The 21,996-nt window shown below is 46.1% G+C and overlaps 1 protein-coding gene across 2 annotated transcripts in view; it reads right to left on the reverse strand.

Annotated features, from left to right (window-relative positions):
- Positions 1-1,345: 1,345 nt before the first annotated feature.
- phip (pleckstrin homology domain interacting protein) overlaps positions 1,346-21,996 on the reverse strand; it is a 38,928-nt gene continuing 18,277 nt past the window's right edge. Inside the window, exons 16-40 of one of the 2 annotated variants that reach the window (XM_069714190.1) lie at positions 21,115-21,243; positions 20,041-20,266; positions 19,236-19,388; positions 17,761-17,944; positions 17,466-17,568; positions 17,188-17,325; positions 16,884-16,981; positions 16,428-16,635; positions 15,420-15,530; positions 14,985-15,092; positions 13,140-13,264; positions 12,652-12,734; positions 10,865-10,976; positions 8,938-8,999; positions 8,667-8,822; positions 7,812-7,932; positions 7,604-7,729; positions 7,082-7,157; positions 6,212-6,271; positions 5,876-6,028; positions 4,753-4,905; positions 4,421-4,632; positions 4,050-4,291; positions 2,992-3,135; positions 1,346-2,855 (exon numbers count right to left, since the gene is read on the reverse strand). In XM_069714190.1, coding sequence (XP_069570291.1) covers positions 2,152-2,855; positions 2,992-3,135; positions 4,050-4,291; positions 4,421-4,632; positions 4,753-4,905; positions 5,876-6,028; positions 6,212-6,271; positions 7,082-7,157; positions 7,604-7,729; positions 7,812-7,932; positions 8,667-8,822; positions 8,938-8,999; positions 10,865-10,976; positions 12,652-12,734; positions 13,140-13,264; positions 14,985-15,092; positions 15,420-15,530; positions 16,428-16,635; positions 16,884-16,981; positions 17,188-17,325; positions 17,466-17,568; positions 17,761-17,944; positions 19,236-19,388; positions 20,041-20,266; positions 21,115-21,243 — 3,987 coding nt within the window. In that variant the 3' untranslated portion in view covers positions 1,346-2,151. Of the gene's footprint in view, positions 2,856-2,932; positions 3,136-4,049; positions 4,292-4,420; positions 4,633-4,752; positions 4,906-5,875; positions 6,029-6,211; positions 6,272-7,081; positions 7,158-7,603; positions 7,730-7,811; positions 7,933-8,666; positions 8,856-8,937; positions 9,000-10,864; positions 10,977-12,651; positions 12,735-13,139; positions 13,265-14,984; positions 15,093-15,419; positions 15,531-16,427; positions 16,636-16,883; positions 16,982-17,187; positions 17,326-17,465; positions 17,569-17,760; positions 17,945-19,235; positions 19,389-20,040; positions 20,267-21,114; positions 21,244-21,996 lie in introns of those variants that run through there. The other variant, XM_069714189.1, reaches the window with a different exon arrangement.

Raw genomic sequence — 21,996 nt, forward strand, 5'->3', positions numbered from 1 at the left:
AAGACAGAATTTGGCATTTTGACAAATCCATGACAAAAAAAAAACACAACGATAAACACATGAGATATATGTTTAGTAATATGTGACCTATGACATGAACCGGGTTTAAGCAGACGCCGCTGTCCAGTTTTCCCCACGACAAGAACAGAAACTTGCAGATTTTGGCGTTCGCTGTGCTGCGGGGACGAAAAACGTCAACAAAAAAACCAGAGGCGGCCATCTTTATAAACTCGGCCCACTATGTTGTGTGTACAAAGAGTGACATAGTATGTTTGTCGCCCCTCAGATTATTCATTCCTCAAGTCCTTTTCTCGTTTTCACAAGCCTGTCGGTTCCGGTCCGGTCCCCGAAGTCCAGTTTCTGAACCCGGCGACGACGAGCAGAACCAGGAAGTTAAAAAAAAAAAAAGATAAAGAAATAAAAAAGGCCCCGAAAGGAGAAACGGAGGATTGAATACGTCGGAGTAGCAAAGGCACACAATCAGAAAGATGAATACACGACTTTGCTCTCCGTCCGACCCCGTCCTCTTTGCCTCCGGCATGACAAAGTGCTAGAACATGCGAGACAGAACTGTGTGTGTGTGCGCGCGCGTGTGTGTGTGTGTGTGTGTGTGTGTGTGTGTGTGTGTGCGTGTGATGTGTGCGCGTGTGGTCACCATAGAAACATACTGATATTTGAAAAAGTTCACTTTTTTTTTGTACACACGGTTACTCCCTAAGACTGCATTGGTAACTGGTCTGTGGTGAGTGCATCTCAAAGCTAGTCGCCCGAAGCTCCGCCCGACCCCCCCCCTCCTTCCCTCCCTCCCCCTCCCCCCCTCTGTACCTTTAAGTAGAAACTGACGATAGGTTGGTTATAGGATAATATATCGACATGAATAATGGTATGTTTACAACAACAGTTAATTATTTTTCAACCGGTATAAATACATTTCTTTGAGGAGGTTTCACAACCATCAAACTGTATGCCACTGTTTGTACGCTGAAAGTGAATGACACGCTCCCGCCGTGTTGTAAAAACACACACTCGCACGCGCTCCCTCGACGACACACGCTCGCAGTCGTCACGACGCACGCAAACAGGCACATGTACTTTTGCAGGGCGGAGGCCAAAGCACGCGCGCACGTACATGCACGCACACGCGCCCACACCAAAGACATAAAGGCACAAGGTATTGCTAATGTTGAGGACGCGTTCATCCGTGTGGACGTAAAATGACTCCTTTCACCCACGCATCCTTTTTTTTTTTTTCTTTTTTTTTTTTTTTTTCACTTTCTCCAAAACATCTTCAGGGGAGGACACACACAAAAAAAAAAAGAGATGCTTCCTCTTTCTAATGAACATGCAAAAAAAAAGAAAAAAAAAGAAAAGAAACCAGACGCACATCGATAGTAAACAAAACCTACAGATCTACAGTACCTACAGAGGTACACCATTTGGTATTTTAGCGCAGACGGACACGCTCAGGTCAGCCGACGTGTAAGACTTCCAAAACAGAGAGCCGATCGTTACGTACAAATCTTAGAAAAAGCAGAGCGGGTTGTATAAAAAAAAGAACGGAACGATGAAGGGGGGGAGGGGAGAGGAGGGGCCGGGACGGGACGGGAGGGGAGGGCAGGGTGGGGGCCGATGGTTTCAGCTCCGCGGGCGTCTTTGACTGACACAGCAGAGCCGCTTGAAAAGTTCCTTAAAAATAGTGAGATAAGATACATCCGGTCTCCTCGTGATATTTTCAAGTACTAAAAATCTGTTCGACTCCCCGATCTGACGCCAAACTGCGCGTAGAGGTCAGACGGAGGTCGAGAGTGGTTCACTGGACGGGAAGCGAGTCCCAACGACACCATCGTAAGACTCCGCGCGCTCCCGTGGGATCCAACATGGATCAATAACGTAGGAGGAACCAACAGACATGCCAATCCATCGGCTGTCGCACCGGTGGGCGGCCCGGGCGGAGACGGAGGGAGGCGGGATCAGAGACGAGGGGCGGACAGGTAAACTCTCCAGAGCTTGGAACGGCAGCAGCTGGACACACACATGCGCACACACGAACGCGTACGACGCCGAGCGTGACGTCGCCGACTCGGCCCGCTGCTCCTCCGCCGCACGGGCTCCGGCATCTGCGTCGAGATTTCCGCCTGCCGCTCGGCTCTCCTACCAGCCGATCAGGTTGGCTTTGGCCTTCTCTGTCAGTTTGCGCACGCGTCCCTTCGAGGAGGTGCCGAAGGTTATCGACGAGTCCTCGAACAGCAGCTGCCTCTGCTCCTCCTCAGAGTCCTCCTCCATGTACCAGGCCGACCGTCGCCCTTGGTTGCGTGTGCGCATGGACCCGCCCTCCCCCGCCTCCTCGCTCGGAGACTCCTTCTGACCGGACCGCTGAGCGGCAGGCTGCTGAGGAGGCGTGACCTCCTCGTTGGCTCTCCTGCTGCTCCTCCTGAGCGGCGAGGGCTCGGGCGACTCGGCGGGAGGAGCCGGTTCCTCAGTTCTTACCACTCGCGGCCGGCCGCGCCGTCTGGGCGTCGACGCCGCTCCGGAGTCCGACAGCGCCGAGGCCTCCTGCGCCGAAGACGTGCCGCCCTCGTCGCCCGTGGATTGGTCGAGCTCGTCGTCGGGGGTGACGCTCCTGCGCCTGCCGCTCCTTCTCATCTCCTCCAGCTCCTGCTTGCTCTTCCTGCCCCTCTTCTTTCCCGGCGGGCGGCCCCGCGGCCTGGTGGGGCTGGCCGGAGTGGCGGCTTCCGGGGGACTCGGCGGCGGGTCCGGTCGGGACTTCCGCCCCCTCCGCCCCACGCCCAGCGTCACGTGACCGCCGTGGCCGTTCAGGTGGGCGGTGCTCTGAGGCGGCGGGCTGGCAGCGGCGACTGAGAGGGAAAAGGATCGACAAGGCAGGGTAAGAGGAAGAAGACGTCGAGGCGGGTGACTATAAACGTGTACTTTATGACTTCCACCGTAAACCTGGGCGTTACGCGGTCACTTCCCTGTGACATCATCTCTTACCAGGTGTGAGTCGTACAGGCGTCCTGAGTTTCCGACGAGTGCTTCCACTGCTACTTTCTGTGGGTTGGGACGGTGTCACCTTCTCGGGAGCTGCTGGCGCCGAAGCCGACACTGAAGAATGGGCCCGCAACGAGCGAGTGGACTCTGAATGACGGCAGGAAAACACAATGAAGACGTAAAATGTGTTGTCGTTAGTGTTGGTAATAAACTTGTAGCGATAAGCTTCTGATTTTGGGGAAGAAAAAAAAAAAACACTCATTTGCTTTCTTGTCAAGAAGAAGAAGTCAAGTGAGAAAACCTGGTATACAGTAAATATAAAGCCAGACACTGGTTAGCTCAGCATAAAGACTAACAATGGGGAAATACCAGGGTGGATCAAAATAGTGAGACTGCTCCTGTTCCAGCACCGTGATGTGTACATGAGGAGGGAGAAGCTGTAACCTGCAAGTCCTCCCAGTTACATCGCTTACGTCGGCACCCGAGTTACACACATTTTTGGTGACCACTGGTCCGAGCACACCGTTGTAATGTTGGAGAACCGACGTGCCATTGCGTCACAGTTCAGCCAATGTTTTCCATCAGAACATCACAGTTGAACGCAGTCTGACCTTGCGGGATCAAATTCTCGGTGCACAAACTCTGTGAATGTCAAAGAACCCGTCCGGTTGTGCTCCCGACTCGATGCTTCTCTTCCATCCTCGGACGGAGACGTTCTGCCCTTCTTGAAACGAGAACGCGTCGGTCTGTTCGTGCAGAGTCGTCGATTTTCATGAAGCATTTCAAGGGTGTTCGGGGCGGTGGTCACAAACGTGCGTGCAACTTCGGTGCCGGCCTCCAAGGCTCACAAATGTACGTCATACGTTATCGTTTCGTTTGGTACAAAAAGCGCTCGACAACCGAGCTTCATATATGAAGTCCGGAGATTACGGCTGAAATGAATCCTGTCATCTCACTCGCAAGACAGAAATGGCAAATGAATTTTTCTGTTAAAAATCACAAACCGTCTTCTCATTGCTCTTAATGTGAATTTAATTCATTACGTGTATGTGTGGTCTCACCCGCTGCGCTCGGCGTGCTGTTGGTGATGTTGTGCGAGGAGGATGAGGAGGGTGTGGAGTGCGCGGAGTGCCGCGCGGCACTGCGCGTGCGCCCCGGAGCCGGCGTGTCCGCCTTGCCGTTGACCAGCTGAGGCGGCGGTTTCACGGGGACGCTCTGCCTCAGGGAGGAGGACCGGGAAGGAGCTGGTGACGGCTCCCTCTTTCCAGTCACCCTGGACGACACGCGTCTCTTCCTCTCTGGGCTAGAGGTGGGACGAGAAGGAAGCGAGGGTCGCGTCAGGGTCACGCAAGATCTCGCTTCAAAGCCGCGGAGGAAATGAGTCAAATATTTGTTTTTTAAATGAGCCCCGACCAAAAAAGGTCGTTTCTACCTGGATGCAGTGCTGCTTGTGGGAGACTCGCTCCTCCTCCTCCTCCTCTTCATCGCGTGCCGGGTCTGTCTGTCTGTGGTGTGTCGTGTCTGCCTGTCTGTGCCTTGTCTGGTCAGCTTATCTGTCAGGCCGTGGATGGCTTTGTAGTCGGCGAGGATGGAGCTGACGTGCTCCTCAAACAGTGCAGAGAGCCTCAGACTCATACTGTATATCTGGAGACACAGTAACGATCATACTGAATCAAATGTCATACTGGGGAGGGTTGTGGGGGGAGGGAGTACATGTTTAACAGCGGTGGCTGATTTGAGGATGTTTGCGCATGAGGCTCTCACCCGAGACTTCTTACTGGGCGTGTAAGCTTTGGAGTTGCTGAAAATGAGCCTGACGTCTTTGCAGAGCTCGATGGGAGACTGGTACTTTCCCTCCTTCAGCGTGTTGAGGACGGTGCCGAAGTCCATCGGCGACTCCACTATTTGCAGGTAGTCCTGGGAGGAGCACAAGGAGCAGAGGAGAGGGAGACAAGAGTAAGAGAGGGTAAAGAAGGGAGGAGGGGCGGGGCGATATGGCCCGAAAATAATATGACATATCTGGGTATTTTTGCGTTATATCGACGAAGTGAGCCGATCCTGAACGCAACGCTGAGGGGGGATTTGGAGAGCTGCACAATGACGACTTCCTCGCCGCTGTCGGCAGGTTCGGCGACGTTTAGTCCTGATTTTATAAAGTTAAGGGTCGACGTTTACCCTACGTTAACAAAGTACTTTTAGGCTTTTGTTGCACTTTTTATTTCGTGGCGGCTCAACTTGTTCACCTGAGCGTCTGCGGCCGACGCTCCGTGTGAACTGCCCGGTGTGAAACACCGAGAAGACAGCGGAGGAGTACAGCAGCTCTCGGCCATGCTTGTTGCTCGATAAGCTGCAGACGTGTCATACAGTTCTGCTGCGTAACGCTATGACGTCATTACGTCAACAGGTCGGAATTCTTTTTTTTTTTATATATATCGTCTGAAAAGTCATACCGGCATTTTTCTGAAGGATATGATATGGCACGCCCCTAAAAGGGAAAATTATGGGCCAAAGAATTCCACTGTTCTTCTGTTAATAAGAGAAGTGAAGCTATTAGTCTGTTCACACCGGTTTTTTTTCCCTTTCACAACTTGTACATCTATTCAATTTGGTCTTCATTACAGATTCTGAATGAAGAGGCCTGTTCTTCAGACCAAACAATCAGTTCGCCTCTCATGCCGCTCCGGCTGTAATTGAATTGTAGCCACTTATCCTCCAGACTGACGGTACAGAAAGACCGCAGGACCACGGAAGGTAACTGAAAATGCAAAGCAGCGTCGGCCTAACGAGCTTGAATCTGATCCACCGCACAGGACGTTCAGTTTGTTCCTGAGGAGGGACAGTTCACATGTACGTGGCAGACTTCATTTAACAAGAGAGAGTTGGGTACCGGGTACTCTTGGAGGTCTACAGGTTCTCTGAAGGGCTCCGAGTCTTCACACTGGAAGATGAGATCCAGCAGCTCCTTACAGCGGCCCCTCCACGCGTGAGGGTCGTACGAAGGAGGTCGGGTTCGCAGTTGGCGCCGCGTGGGTCGACGACCCTACGCGAAAAAAAAAAAAAAGCAAAAGTGAATTGCAGAAGCTGATATAAAACAGCGTCCTCGTCGTTAGAGGCCGGATTATGTGTTATTAGGTGACACTTTTAAGTTTAGTCTGGTTCATTTCCACTCATGTGCACAGAAGTCTAAAAGAAATGGAAACGTGGTCGCTGCTAGATAGGTTACCTTGTGGTTTCGTGTGGATGTTCCAGGAGTATTAGTATCTTCATCGTCTTCCTCATCATCCTACATCAGAAAAAGGAACAGAAGTGATAAAGGTCACGAGTCCCTCGAGGAATCTGCAGTCACAATGATTAATGCAAATTCAACCGGTCTCCAAAATATTTGCAGGAACTTACAATTTTGCAAAATTGTCAGCAGCAAAGCTACTCAGTGAAGTAGTAACAGAAAACAAACCTCTCCAAACAACAAAAATAACTTCATTTATAGTCAACAAGGCTCCTCCACCTCTCCTGTCATCATCAAAACAAACCACATGCTGGTTGACCAGAAAAAAACGGCAGAACTGAAAGTGTTTATGGGAAATGTGGTCTTATCGTGAGAATTATGCCACCAATCATCACGCTTCCTTGTGTCAGTCTCATCCTACAGTGTGTTAAATTACATTTTATACAGTTTTGTGAGATTGACTTCCTTTTTGTGTTGAATTAAAATGATTTAAAAAGCGTTTAAAGAATGTATTTTACAGAAGATGAAGCCGGTGTGTCCTCTGATAGTCACAGACTGTTTTGTAAAGCTACGTCACCTTTATGGCTCATGGTGTTTTTGCTTAAAAGAAATCCCGTAATTTTTTCTTACCAATTTCCACAAATCTTCTCCCCCAAGAATTTGAAACTCAACAAATTACATCACAAGTTCGAGAAATGATGCTGCAAAATTCAAACATCTTTGATCGCAACAATCACAAAAATAAAAAAAATAAAAAAACATGTTTCTCTACTAAGCTCGTGTATTATTGTTGATATGTTTGGTAAAGATAATGTCCTGGGTAATTCTAAGATAAATTGCGTCCTAATTTTGTATATCGAAACGCACCTCATCTTCAGAGTCAGAGAAGGTGGCCTTCTTCATGGTTTTGTACAGAGGCATGAGGTCAGTCAGACTTTGGTCCCTGAGCAAGAAATAAAGAAGAGAGCAGAAATGGTCTTGAGTCAGGACAGTGAAAATGTTGTGGGACCTTCCAAATAAAACAGAGAGAGTGGTCTCATTTCTTATCAAATGTGAATATCAAATTGCTAAATCCAATTAATTATAGTTAATATTTATTTGAGTTGCAATTTCAGTATTATTAGAAGCACGTCTTTGATGGGTGATTTTTTTTTTTTTTACTATTATTATTTTCTTTAATGAAACATTGGATGTTTAAAATTAAGGGAGGCATATTTCAGATGTTATCAGATGTTGAGTCATTCACATTATCTCCCCTTAAGCACAACACACACAACACACAACACACACACACACACACACACACACACACACACACACACACACACACACACACACACACACACACACACACACAGAATGTTGTGTCTCTCCATTTCACACACTCACTTGATGAACTGCAGCATGAGGTCAGAGACGAACTTGGCCGTGGTGACGATGAACGATCCCGGTTCGTTGAACGTCTGTGCGTTGTGTTCGACGTACCGAACCTCCCACATCAGAGAGGAGAGCCGTCTGGGAGAAAAACACACGTCTGTTCAAACCTTCTCTCTTTCACAAGCACACATTGCTCTGCCACAACCTGAGCTGAGGTCACCTGTAGAAGCGGTTCACCAGCCTTTGGCGTATCGTGCTGAGGTCGGTGACGTAGGCCACCACTGTGCAGTATGTCGGGTAAGCTTGGAGGTCCACTGGGAAGGCAAACGGTGCTGCCACGTCTTGACGGAGTTCGTACGGTGGATGAAAGAGAAACACGCGAGAAGAGAGGATTATTAGATAGTAATACTCAGAATGAACACAGCTAAAATTATTTTTTATTTGCGAGATGGGTCAAAAACAGCATAGCTGGATGGTCTGAGGATGTATGTTTAATTTAGTTCATTCGAGTGTAGGTAAGGATATGTAACTAAGAAGGATCTTTGTCTCCTTTTAAATAAAAGAAACACTAACTCACATCTTTATCCTTTTTATACAATTCTCATTTGAGATGTTCGAAACGCACCAAAAAGAGTTCAAATAAACTGCACGGTGAGCCAACTGCAGCATGAAGCGTAGGAGTTACAGGGAGAGATCGAGAAGGATTAAGAGCACCGGCTGCCGGTGCTTCAGTGTGTGTTTAATCCCCCCCCCCCGCTGTCACTAGAGGGAGCCCTCACACTACCGTCCGCTCAATGGGAGGATTGCAGTAATCCCAAGTCTGTGCCTAATATGACATTACATCACTTAACGGGAATTTTTTTTGGCGAGCGCCTCGATATTTAGCCCAAAGTGTTCGCAGCTTATTCCTGTTAACGTATGATCATCCGAGGCCCTGCCGGGCTCGGGGCGGTGACTCGTGTTGGGAAGTCGTGCTGCCGCTGCTCCTTCACGAGAAATGTGCCACCGTGGCTTAACTTCACATCTCATTTGCTCACGTGACTGTTATTTTCACAAGGGCTTGATGACGTCATACCGAGCGTGCAGAGCTGGTCGATGGCTTTGATGATGCGTTCGCACTCGTCTGCGCGTGTGCGGCAGCCCCACTCTCCGTCCAGAGGGACGTAGAGCAGCTCCTTCTGCTCCTCCTCCACCAGCGGGACGCTCATGCCCAACTCTTCGGGGAACGTGGCTGCAGCGAGACAAGGAGAAAAATCTGTGGCAGCTGTGAAATGTCAAAAAAAAAAAAAAAAAAAGAGTTTCAGTGTGTGCGCGCTGAAGCATGATGTGTACCGTGAGATACCTACCGTCATCGGGGATGGGCTCCATGTCCCAAGGACTCATCTTCTCGGTGTCTCCGTTGTCCCAGCTAGACGGGAAACAGGGTCGATATGAATCATCAGCATCATCAGATTAATTTATTTTGTATTTTACATAGTTGATGATGCTGTTTCGTCAGCACTGATGGAGCTCTCCTACATAACATGTGACCCTGAAGCGCTCACAGTTGAGAGCAAAAAAAACAAAAAACAATGACTCAAACTGACAATGGGCTTATTAGTGCTTCACATTAGAGCGTTCACCGACAATGAAAGTCCAGAGAAGAGATGCAAAACAAAGGTCAGCGTTCATTATGTCAAAGGAAACTGTCATCCAGGATGAATCTGTTTCTTAGGATTCAAGTCAGGAGGTGTTTATGTGGTTAATGGAGGCTGTGAGAGGAGATACCAGCATCATAATGAATGAACGGGAATGTGTCCTGTGACATGAAACAACTCAAGATTTTTTATTGTGTTCAACCATGGATCAGGATTCACTATGATCCTCGGTACACGGAGAGCAGCTGTAGTGGGAACTAAGTTTTCACACTTTTGCACTGACCCCCCCCCCCCCCCCAAAAAAAAAAAAAAAGAAAATGGTTGAAATTTTCACTTCAGCTCATCCAAAGCTCGAATATTAACCAGAACCTAGAGGAGAGAACACATCAGTCCAGTTCTGGCGGCTCTGCGCTGGCTGCCTGTAAGACACGGGATTGACTTTAAGGTCCTCCTCACACACAAAGCTCTAAATGGGTTCAGAGCGAGTCACATCTCTAACTGTCTGGTTAACTATGAGCCTTCAGGAACACTGAAATCATCTGCTGCTGGTTTATTGGAGGTTCCCAGCGACATCCGAAAGAAAATTGGGGATTCAGCTTTTGTCAGCTGCGCTCCAAAGCTGTGGAACAAACTAGCTGTTAGATATCAGGGAAGCTGCTCAGTTAATACTTTCAAAAGAAAGCTCCAAACATATCTTTTTACATCAGCCTTTAACGAGCTACTCTTGAAGGTCCCTTGCACTTGCCTGCACTTGAACTACCGCATCTTTAAAATGCACATCGCTTTATTTTATATTTTAACTCTGTGTTTAATTTGATCTGTTCTCATGCATCTCATTTCTTATTTATATTTATAAACGCTCCTTTATACCTGTTTTCATGTGAAACATTGCATGCAATTCTCTTGCTTTGAAGCACTTTGAGCTGCATTTCTTCTATGAAAGGTGCTATACAAATAAAGTTTATTATTAATAGTATTATTATTATTATTTCTGTGACTCAAACAGATTAATTAATTACAGTTTTGGTCCCATTTTCTCCCTTTGGTTCTGGAACATGGTGCTGCATGACGGAGTAAAATAAGAAGCAAGAGTCTCACTCAGAGATTTTCCATCCATATTTCTTCTGCAGCCTCTGAGTGCCTGTTAAATATTCTCCATACACAGCGGTGTGTCTCATGTTATGAAGGTTGTGTGATAGAGAAGCAGAGACTCTCTGGTGGTGATTGAGACAGTTATAGTTAAGTCATGTTGCTTTCTGCCGTGCAGTTTCAGAGGGTCTGATACTTCTTTGCCACTCAGACACTTCATCATCACCTCTGAATCTGCAAACTGATAATGTGACACTTCACTTCCTTTTCATCACCATTCCCGCTTGTTTCTGAAGCATTTCTTTTGTCTCTGTTTCACACACGTTATGTCTGTGTTCACTTGTGCCCCTTCTGCCTGTGGGCAGCTTGTCATGCGGTGTCCTTTCATTTATTCAAAATGAAGAACACCGAGTTTGACGCTGCAGCTCTCCTTGATAGTGTAACTACAACAGATTCATCCTGTGAATATACGACTGTGTAGATATTTTGTTGTGATTTGACCTGCGACCCGACTGACAACAGAGTAACTCTGAATTTGTGATCCTACCAGACATTGTAGCACTGGAACAGGCTGTCAGGATACTGAGGCTGGTAGGGCTCCTGGCTCTCAATGGTCCCGAACCACCAAGCATCGTCGATCACTGAACGAAACCTGTCACCTGAACACACACACACACAACTGTTCAGGTCTTTAGAAACATGGGATGTTTTATCTTTGATTCCACTGTACATGTTTCTACACTGCTCAAAAACATAAAGGGAACACTTAAACAACACAATGTAACTCCAAGTCAATCACACTTCTGGGAAATCAACCTGTCCAGTTAGGAAGCAACACTGATTGTGAATCAATTTCACCTGCTGTTGTGCAAATGGAACAGACAACAGGTAGAAATGAGGCACTTATCAAGACAACCCGTATGAAAGAACGGTTCTGCAGGTGGTGACCACAGACCATTTCTCTGTCCTCATCCTTTCTGGATGATTTTTGGTCACTTTTGCATTTTGCCAGTGCCCTCACCACTAGAGGTAGCATGAGGAGGTGTCTACAACCCACAGAAGTTGCTCAGGTAGTGCAGCTCATCCAGGATGGCACATCTACGCACGCTGTGGCAAGAAGGTTTGCTGTGTCTGTCAGCACAGTGTCAAGAGCACGGAGGAGATACCAGGAGACAGGCCAGTACACCAGGAGACGTGGAGGGGGCCGTAGGAGGACAACAACCCAGCTACAGGACCGCTATCTGCTCCTTTGTGCAAGGAGGAATAGGAGGAGCACTGCCAGAGCCCTACAAAATGACCTCCAGCAGGCCACTGATGTGCATGTTTCTGCTCAAACTGTCAGAAACAGACTCCATTAGGACGAGGGCCCGACGTCCACAAGTGGGGCCTGTGCTTACAGCCCAACACCGTGCAGGGCGATCGGCATTTGCCAGAGAACACCAAGATTGGCAGCTTCTCCATCAGCGCCCTGTGCTCTTCACGGATGAGAGCAGGTTCACACTGAGCACATGTGACAGACGTGACAGAGTCTGGAGACGCCGTGGAGAACGTTCTGCTGCCTGCAACATCCTCTAGCGTGACCGGTTCGGCGGTGGGTCAGCGACGGTCTGGGGAGGCATTTCTTTGGAGGGCCGCACAGTCCTCCATGTGCTAGCCAGAGGTACCCTGACTGCCATTAGGTACCGGGATGAGATCCTCAGACCCATTGTAAGACCATATGCTGGTGCAGTGGGCCCTGGGTTCCTTCTGATGCATGACAATGCTCGGGCTCATGTGGCTGGAGTGTGTCAGCAGTTCCTGCACAATGAAGGCATCGATGCTATGGACCGGCCTGCCCGTTCCCCAGACCTGAATCCAATCCAGCACATCTGGGACATCGTGTCTCGTTCCATCCACCTACGCCACGTCGCACCACAGACTGTCCAGGAGTTGACTGATGCTTTGATCCAGGTCTGGGAGGAGATCCCTCAGGAGAACATCCGTCGTCTCATCAGGAGCATGCCCAGGCGTTGTAGGGAGTGCATACAGGCACGTGGAGGCCACACACACTACTGAGCCTCATTTTAACTTGTCTTGAGGAATTTCCACAGAAGTTGGATCAGCCTTTTATTTTGAGTATGATTCTGAATCCAGACCTCCATGGGATAATGATTTTGATTTCCATTGATCATTCTTGTTATTTTGTTCTCAACACATTCCACTATGTAATGAATAAAGATTTTCAACTGGAATATTTCATTCATTGAGCTCTAGGATGTGTTGTTTAAGTGTTGCCTTTTTTTTTTTTTTGAGCAGTGTATTAAGTCCGACCACAAAAGGTGAAAGAAGTCTGACCTATACTCCACTGCCTCTTTCTGGCGTTGTCAAACTGCTGCCGTAAAATCAGGAAGTCGATTACATCCGGCATGTCGTGGTACCTGCAAGAAGACAAACAAGTTCAGTTCAAGCTTTGAAGTAGGTGCAACTATCATATATCACAGACTGCCAGGCAATTACAACTGGATTCACTGTTTGTGTAAAAATGGGTACTAATGTAAAACATTAAGTCATCTTTAAACTTTGCTAAAGTGCGAGTTGTACAGAGAACGGGGAAGAGTTTCACACTCGGTTGGCACTAAAAATCTCAATGTTGAAGAAAAAAGTGAAAATGAAAGTGAAAATTGGAAAGTTTGAAAAAGCACAGGATATGTCACACTTTAAAGTAGTACAGGGGGCAGCTTATATTAAAAGAGTGTTCCAATGTTCTGGGTCAGAAACCTCTGTGTTATCACTTTGTCTTAAAAGCTGAGACGTGTTTGATAAATATTGCAGTCTTTACTCACTTCATAGAGAAGGATCCTCCGGTCAGTTTGCCCGTGTCGGGGTCCAAGAAGGAAAGCTTCAGACAGCACAGCGTGGGCAAGCCGACCTCATATTTGATGCCGACTATCTTCATCAACTCCTGCTCCTGAACGCCACAAACAAGAAAATTAAAAAAAATTAAAAAATAATGAGCACAACTTATTTACTCACTAAAGAGATCATTCACAAAAACTGGAACCCTGTTCAATGCTGTATGTGCACTCTGTTACTGTATTATTTTGTTTTGTAATTTCCTGGCCTTTCCAAAGGGAAGCCCCAAGTTCAGTGGGTTTTAGGTGGTGTGTGTGTGTGTGTGTGTGTGTGTGTGTGTGTGTGTGTGTGTGTGTGTGTGTGTGTGTGTGTGTGTGTGTGTGTGTGTGTGTGTGTGTGTGTGTGTGTGTGTTGCAAAAGTGTGAGCAAGTTTTTCCAGCTGACAAAAAAGTGACAGTAATGCTTCATCGTTGCCATGTGTGGCTTGTCAAAGTACAAATAAAAGATACAGAAGAGCACTTCATAAACCTAAAACCAGCTCATTCACAGCCCTGTACGCCGTGCCTGCAATGCATTATGGTCCGCTGTCTGCACAGAAATAGCTATTTCTGCCTCCTCACATGGGGAAAAAAAAAAAAAGGAAATGCATACAAAGTAAAAAAAAAAAGAAAAAAAAATACAAATCTTGTAAGCTGTTGCTTTCAAGTGTCTGGTGTTTTTTTTTCCTTTTCTTTTCAGTTTCATATACAGGGAGGAAACTTTGAACTCAGCAGACATTTTTCTTTTAGTGAAGAGACATTTTTAGGTCAGAAAAAAGATTCAACTCCACATGAACCAGGCAAGTGTCTGTGATAAAGGAGACGCACCGGTCCGAGGTTTGTAAGAAAAGGAAAAAGACTGTTAGATTGTTCAGAGCAATGAAAGGACAGTGAATGATTGCACCGTTGTAGGCTGCATCTATGTATCCCTCTGTCATTTTCTTTCCTAGTGGGCTCAGCTTTTTAGACATTATCTCGGAAATTCAGCATTCTTAAAAGAGAAATGTCGCTGAGAAGATTACACCACTAAAATGTCAGTCACAATGTTACATCTCAAACGGGATACGGCATATTTAACGGCCTCACATTTTCCAGTTGTATATTTACAGTATTGATATCCATATGAAATTATTTTAAGTAGTAAAAAACATCTTAATATAATTTTACATCTCTGTTGAGCTTCTCTGGAAAACCAAGAACAGGCTGTTTTGTGTCTGCCTCTTTAAGAGGCATTGACACCAATAACCCTCTGTTCTGATTGGCTGACTCTTTTCTGAGTGACACACCCAGGCCAACCACAGGTTTTCTTTGTACGTGATTGGACAGTGGGCCGGGCTGAGGGTGGACCGATGACATGAGCGTGAGTTTATGACATCACAAATTTACAGAAGTCCAAACAGGACAGGTGCAGAATACAGGCCGTGTGCATTTCTCAATGACCTGAGCAGTTTGTCACTTGCACACTATTTAAATAGCACTTAAACCTGCTTTATAATTAAAAAAGGTAAATCAGAATTGATATAATATTGGACCTTTATTAGAGGGGAGGCATCACTTGAAGTTTTAAGCTGAATTCTCTTCATCTTAATGAATACCTCTCTGATTATATTGTCTCTACGTGAGCCCTGCATTGATTGTTGTTACATGGCTCGACTATGATTGTATTAAGGACTTTCTCCTCTGTGGTTGTGGGCACACAAATAAAGAGGCCATATAAATCTCCGGATAGGTGGGACCTAAAGAGCGATGTCTCTCTTCAGCAATACTTAAATCCATCTTTGTCAGGCGGTTCCTTACCCGGAGCTCCATCTTGTGCCAGGGCTGCTTCTTAGGATTGATGCTGTAAATCTTTTTTTGTTTGGCCATCTCCACATAAGCTTCATGGCCCTGCCTGAAGTAGTACAGCTGCAAACACACACAAATATACAACAGATTGTGGTTTTTACTGCATTAAAAAAAAAAAAAAAAAAAAAAAAAGTGTTATATGTCTTGACATGTAAAACTACTTAAACTTAATTAAATGTGTGCTACAGGCCTATAACCGCTACAGATAGCAATGCTCGTCAGTCTGGCCCTTTGCTCTCTTATGTGTAATGAGCATAACAGACACACGGTGCCGCTATCTTCGGTGCGGCCTTTCAGCCATGTTGCTATGTAAAACATGATTCCGTGTTTTGGTGTGAGCAGACATGTGGTGCACATGTGTTGACAAGAGACACGGAGGGTGTGTACCTCGTCTCCCATCTGGGGTATGTAAGGACATCTCCGAGGGACCGTGTCAGTGATCCAGGCAGAGGGAAGCCATTCCTCCAGAGTTAGCCCCTGCTCCTGTAACTCGGTCCTCTGAATGACAAGCACAAGAAATATTTTAACATTCATTTGGAACTTCTGCATACATACCATTTTCTTTTATTTCCCAAACTGTGTGAATGTTGCATATAAATATGAGCCTGCAATTAGTAGTTAGTTCTCATGCTGGTGTCTGTGGTTAATATACAACAATGTAAATTCTGCATTGCTACTCTATTATAAAAAGCAAATTACAAAAATTAACAAGATCACATCCTCAAATTCTCTCTAAAAAAAAAAAGTGCATTTTAAGTCACATTTAAAGTGTTTTTATCATTTTAAATAAATCTTTTTAAAATAATTTTAAATGTGAATATTGATTTATACAAATGACCGATGGGAAAACTGACTCTTACAGTGAGTTCAGTTGTGAGATTTCCAGTAATTGCAAGAAGGAAATAAATGAAGCTCATGTCAAAGTTCAATAAGGAAGATCTATCTTCATATCTTCAACGTGCTATTCTTGCTTCTCTATTGTCTTCGTCACCTCCGCTTTCCCTCACTGTCAGTTTCACTTCATTCACAATTTCCCCGTTACTACAGTCCAGTGATCTTTCTGTCTACATTTCTGAACCAATCGGTCCCTGCCCCCTATTTTGTAAATACCACTGCAATTCTGTCACTTTGCCCTTCATACCCTCTATCGCACAACTCTCCTCCTCCTCCTCCTCCTCCCCCCCATCTCCGCTTCATCCTTCTGGTCATCCGATCCAAGTTTCAGTCAGACATACTCTAACTCTGCTTCACTACCACCAGCGTCTAAACTCAGGGAGGTCCTGTCCCTCCTCCACCCTTCATTTAGGACATCACTGCCATTACTTCCATAAACACTGTTATTCACTTCCAACTGCTCTCTCCTGATTGGGATTTTAGCCACTACTGGGGACGAACCTTCCTCTTCTCCTTTGGCTTCGTCTTCTTTGGTAATGCGCCATCTTTGTCTGCTTTGTCCTTCTTCCTCTCTTTCTTCCCTTCCCTCTTCTTCTCTCCGTCCTCCTCGGAGCTGCTGCTCTTCTTTTTCACCTTAACGCTCTTCTTGGGCGGTTCAAGGTTGATCCCTGCGTCCGCCGTCCAGTCGGAATAATCGCTGGAGTAATCACTGCAAATGCGCCACAGAGCGAAGATTAACTCGGCAGATGTACGGTATCTGCTTGTCTTATGTTTTCATTTGCATATGATATATAGATGCATCTGTGGGAGATAAGTGATATGATAAATGTGTGGGATATATACTATGTGTGTGTGTGTGTGTGTGTGTGTGTGTGTGTGTGTGTGTGTGTGTGTGTGTGTGTGTGTGTGTGTGTGTGTGTGTGTGTGTGTGTGTGTGTGTGTGTGTGTGTGTCTTACCTTGAACTACTGTGGTCATCTGGCCAGGGCTCCTTCACCTCCTCTTCCTTCTCCTCCTCTGAGGAGTGACCGTTGATTTGTCGTACCTCCACCTCTCCCTGAAAACAAACAACATTTTATATTCGCACAAATATAATGGATATGAGGAAGCACGAGAAGCCAAACAGATTCAATAAAAAGGAATGAGTGAAAGTCATTAAGAGACTTGAAACAAAAATGTTTACTTTAAGTTTCAATGAGAAAACGTCCGACACAGCTCTCCCATAAAGTATCAGCCTAAAGGCATTAACAGTGGTTTATCTACCTCTGAGGCGCTGTCATCGTCATCAGCAGCCTCAGCGCTCTGCCGGCTTGTCTCCTCCATGGCAGCGCGAGTTTGGTAGCCGTGGTTACCCTGGCTCCTCCTCGCCTCATCTACCACACCCTCCGACGTCGGATGAACCTGCAGGAGCAAAGAATGGAGAGCTGAGTGAGACGAAAGTGCTGAGCTGAAGAGACGTGAATTCCTGAAGAAGCGGCGAATGAGAAAAATGATTACGTTGGTGTAAAGTGTTGTGAAAAGTTCATGCTAATTCCACGTACCCGGCTCTCCTTGGGGAGAGAGTGGATTGTACGCCTCCTCCTCTCGGACTGATAAATGTTGATCTCCTCCTCCCCTTTAGCCTCCCGCCAGTTCACCTGTCTCCTGCACAACAAACACACGCACAGATCATTAATGTTCATTCATGACGTTCTGCGCTCCAAAGCCTAACTTTGTGTTCACGGTGTGTGTGTGTGTGTGTGTGTGTGTGTGTGTGTGTGTGTGTGTGTGTGTGTGTGTGTGTGTGTGTGTGTGTGTGTGTGTGTGTGTGTGTGTGTGTGTGTGTGTGTGTGTTACCTGACGGAGGCGTCCTCCAGCTCCGGCACCAGCACCCTGCGGCTCCAGGCCACCAGGTCTCCCTCCGTGGCCATCTGGCTGCGGGGGGCGTTGCTGTGCATCTGGCGCACACCCTCGATCTGCCCGCTGCGGCGCAGACCCACGTTGGGCGGGGAGTGCACCTCTGTGGGCGAACCCACCGATCCTGACGGGAAAGAGACGTCAGAGAGAGAAAGACGGTGCTTCCGCTGAAACCACTTAGTCAGCAGCATGAAAAAGATTAGTCTGTGACCAGACAACTGTCAATAAATGACGACAATGCCTAAAACAAAGTCATCCAAGTCATTTCCGGTAGATCAGTCACTCAGGTGCTGCACATGCTCACACTTCAGTGAGTTTACCATATGAAGGATAGTAGAAAACTCAAATATTAACATGATGATAAAAGAAAAAGGCTGCAACTAACAATTATTTTCATTAGCAATTTATCTTGGGGTTATTCTAAATTAATAGTTTGGCCTGTAAAATGTTAAAAAATAATTCAAAACTCCAGTTATTTTCTGAAGCCCAAGGTCACTTTTTCAATTTGCTCATGCTGTCCATCCAACAATTTATCACCCAAGTTATAATTCTAAATACATTTTTCAAAAGACCAAATTTCAATTAATTTACGAATCAATTAATTAACAGTTTCCCTTCTTAAGATGTAAACAATACGTTTTCATAGGCAAGAAAGAGTAGAGAAAAAAATTATTTGCAACTAGTAGGTAATCAGATAAAAGACATTTTATTGTAAAACCTGATGGAATCTAATGAAATCATGTATTTCTGTCTCAAGTGTGTTTCTTTTAAATTAAGCCCACTGCATTCAGTTACCTGCAACCTTCTGGATGGTAATGTGTTGGTACGCAGCTGAGGACACGAATTAATTTCCTTTTCTGTACTCATCATCTCTTGGATTAACTGACTAAAAAAGCAAATCTCCCAAAGACTTACACTGACTGAGTTCTATGAAAACTCTGAGTCAAGGGAGTTTTGTTCAACCTAATTACAGTTGCACATTTCCTATGTTTTGTATCAGATCTATCAATGAATGTTGTTCACCAACATGTATACTTAATATGCATATTATTATCTTGATGAAATCTTCACTGTGACTTGAGTTTCATCATTTTGCTTCTGTACAGTATTTTTTTGTTTAAGTGAAGTATAAACAAAAGGTTGAAAAGTATTTGTGACTAAATGAATGACTGTGTAATTAATACAGATATAGTGTGTAGTGTTATTTTCACACAGTTAATTACAAAAATTCATCATATTTAAATTAAGATATCTGCAAACACTGTCTTAAACCGCCTCTAATATAAGCAAACTCTGCGAGTATCACAGCATATAGACGTCTGTATTTACTCCGAAATTAGGCGGATGAAAACAAATGCTACAATACAACCACATTAAAAAGCTAGTACAACTTTGATGTCACGTGTTGGTCCTACCTCTGTTGGCCCTGGCGTTTGCTGCATTGGCGGCAGAAGCCGAGGTTTCGTTGGTTCCCAGTCTTTGGTCCTGTTGCTGCTGCAGCCTCTGAATCATGGTGTCCAGAGGACTGGAGCCGTCCACCGCCTGCTCACTCACCACCTGGTTCAGGCCTGACACAGACAGGACGGCAGCAAACGGGAGACTTAAAACAGTGAAACAGACGCTGGAAGGTTTTTCTGGTAAAAACAAACAGGCTTAAATCCAACCAGTGTTACAGTCATAAAGAATACCACCACTGTGTAATAAGCGAACGTAAACATTTCTGTATCGCTCTTATTTCTAAATCCCTGCACTCAGCAGGTCTCGGTGCTCAACTATCAACTTCAAAGAAGTAGAAAAGGCAGTTTTTCTCAAATCCCAGCAAAAAAAAAATTCAGACAGCATGAGGAGTCATACTGTCCCATAAGGAATTCCTTCTTCACTTATTTTCACTGTGCTCTACTTTCCACTGTTTCTGCTTAGATCGCTGCCTTATTAATTCAGATTTTAATTGCCCGTGTAGTCTCAATAAAAGCCTTCGATGTATCCCATTTGAGGACAGACAGCATTATTGTCAGGCTACGAGAGCGTCACGATCAGCTTGACAAAAGTGTCTTTGATTGGCAGACAGACGGGCTCTGATGAGACAGCATCACCTCCAGGCAAAGATCTGCTGTGAAGAGTACAAGCAAACGAGGGTCCGCAGCACAACTACGACTGAGTTTGTGCCCCCGGGCCGTGAAGAACACACACTCCTGAGGGTTTGATGTTGTGCCTCTGTACCTGAAGAAGTGACCCCCATCTGAGGAATGAGCTGCTCGTCCCTGCAGCCCTCCCGGCCCGGCACCAGCCGCTGGTATCTTGGGGGGTGCGGGTTCCCGTCCACGTCCACCAGGAAGGGAGGAGGCATCAGATGTGGCGCCTGCTGCGTCTGCTCGTCCAGCACGTAGTTGTTGGCGTCCCGGATCAGCGGCCGGTAGTCGGTGTGGAAGAACATCTGGTCCGATATCTGAAGCGGGTTTGGAGTAAACAGGTAGAGGGCATTTGTTAGTACTGAAAACATTCAATTGTTGAATGCTGGGGATGTTTATACGAGGGCCGATCAAAAGGTTTGAAGACTTTGCGACGGAGTGCAGCACGGGATCGTGTGTGGAACGGGAAAAATGCTTGTGAGTAAGCGTTGTATAAGCTACACTTGCATTTGTGACCACTTGTATGTGGACATTTGTGATTTGACCATGGGCCTGAGCAGAGAGCACACATCAGATTTTGATCAGCAACGGAGACCCTTGAAATGGTTCGGAAAGCCTACAGCAGGGGTCAGATCTCAGGAGCCCTCAAGAGGAACGAAGGTAGGAAACGCCTGGCCGACAGCGACGAAGCAATGAGCTCGGCGAGGTGTTCTGAGCGGCATTTGCCTTTCAAGAGGTGCAGGACGTCCCTGTCAGGTCTGGAGCAACCAGGTGGGTTTTCTTTGACATTTCCTGAGTTGTGCACCGCAAATTTGTCCCCAAGTCAGACTGTCAACACTGAGCTTTACTGTGACGTTGTGAAGCACCTGAATGACCTGAACTGTGGCTTGATGGCACGGCGTATTGAAAACGAGGGAGTTTAATGACCAAAAAAACCCAACAATCGTTGCTCCTCATCTTTCAGGTCCAATGTGAAATTCAAAATACACAAAACGTGTGCAACTCAGATGTTGATCAAGCGACATAACTTTGAATACTTACTCACACAGGTTATAGCTTCCCTCTGCTCTGTGAACATTAATGTGCTGTGCTGCGTTCATGCACAACAGGAACAGTCTCTGAACTTCTTGATTGCACCTAGTAAATATAAAAAGTGGCGGTTTACCTTGTCGTACTTGCTGCTGGAGCCAAATCCAAAGATGAGCAGGTGACCGTGGGAATCTGTGGCTGCAAAGTGCTGCCCATCTGGACTGCATTTGCAGTCGAACAACGCTCCGTGCCCTTGGCCCTCAATCTATCCACAGAGAGAGAGGAGATGAAGAAATAGGCCCACACTGTAATTCATAATATTACACTACCAGAGGAAATTCCAGGGAACTGTAATAATTGTACAACATGGACAAAATCTACTCTGAATGTCTAGTCAATAAGCCAAAGTTATGGCACATGCAAGTAATCAGCTGGAAGAATCTCCCCTAAAATAAATGTAATACAAAATCAGTTTTAGTACCACAGCAGACAGTTTCTGAGAAATAACATCCACCACTGCCCAACAGAGCGCCACCTACAGAAACCGAAACTTAATCAACACAAAATTGAAGAGACAAAACCCCAAACTGTTCCGAGTGTCAGCCAGCTGTTGCTCTGGGTTTGATGTGTGGGTATTCCCTCGCCCTCACAAAAGCTCCCTTCAGTCCCAATATGAAAAATGTGTTTATTGGTTTTGCCTCTTTGTCCCTTATTCATGAAAAACAACTCTGCATCTGCCAACACACTGAACTCAAGCACACAGGCAACCCCAGAAGAACCCGAAGCTCATTTCCCTGAAGAAGGAAAATTGTTTTTTTTGCCTGGCTGGATGGCAGAAAATGGCAGAAATGGCAGAAAAATGCAAATATCCAAATGTTGTGTAATAAAGAGATATTGTGCAGACTCCACTGTCAGACTTTAAGGATTTAATGAACTTCCTTGGTTGATACACACATTCATGCTGAAGAAGGATTAGAGTCGTAGCAGTGATTCAAAAGTGTTTGCAGCAGCTTTGGAA

This window comes from Brachyistius frenatus, unplaced genomic scaffold (assembly GCF_029030835.1).
Source record: "Brachyistius frenatus isolate BFR_SWC_R1_liver_20210118 unplaced genomic scaffold, ASM2903083v1 Contig_128, whole genome shotgun sequence".
Classification (NCBI taxonomy): domain Eukaryota; kingdom Metazoa; phylum Chordata; class Actinopteri; family Embiotocidae; genus Brachyistius; species Brachyistius frenatus.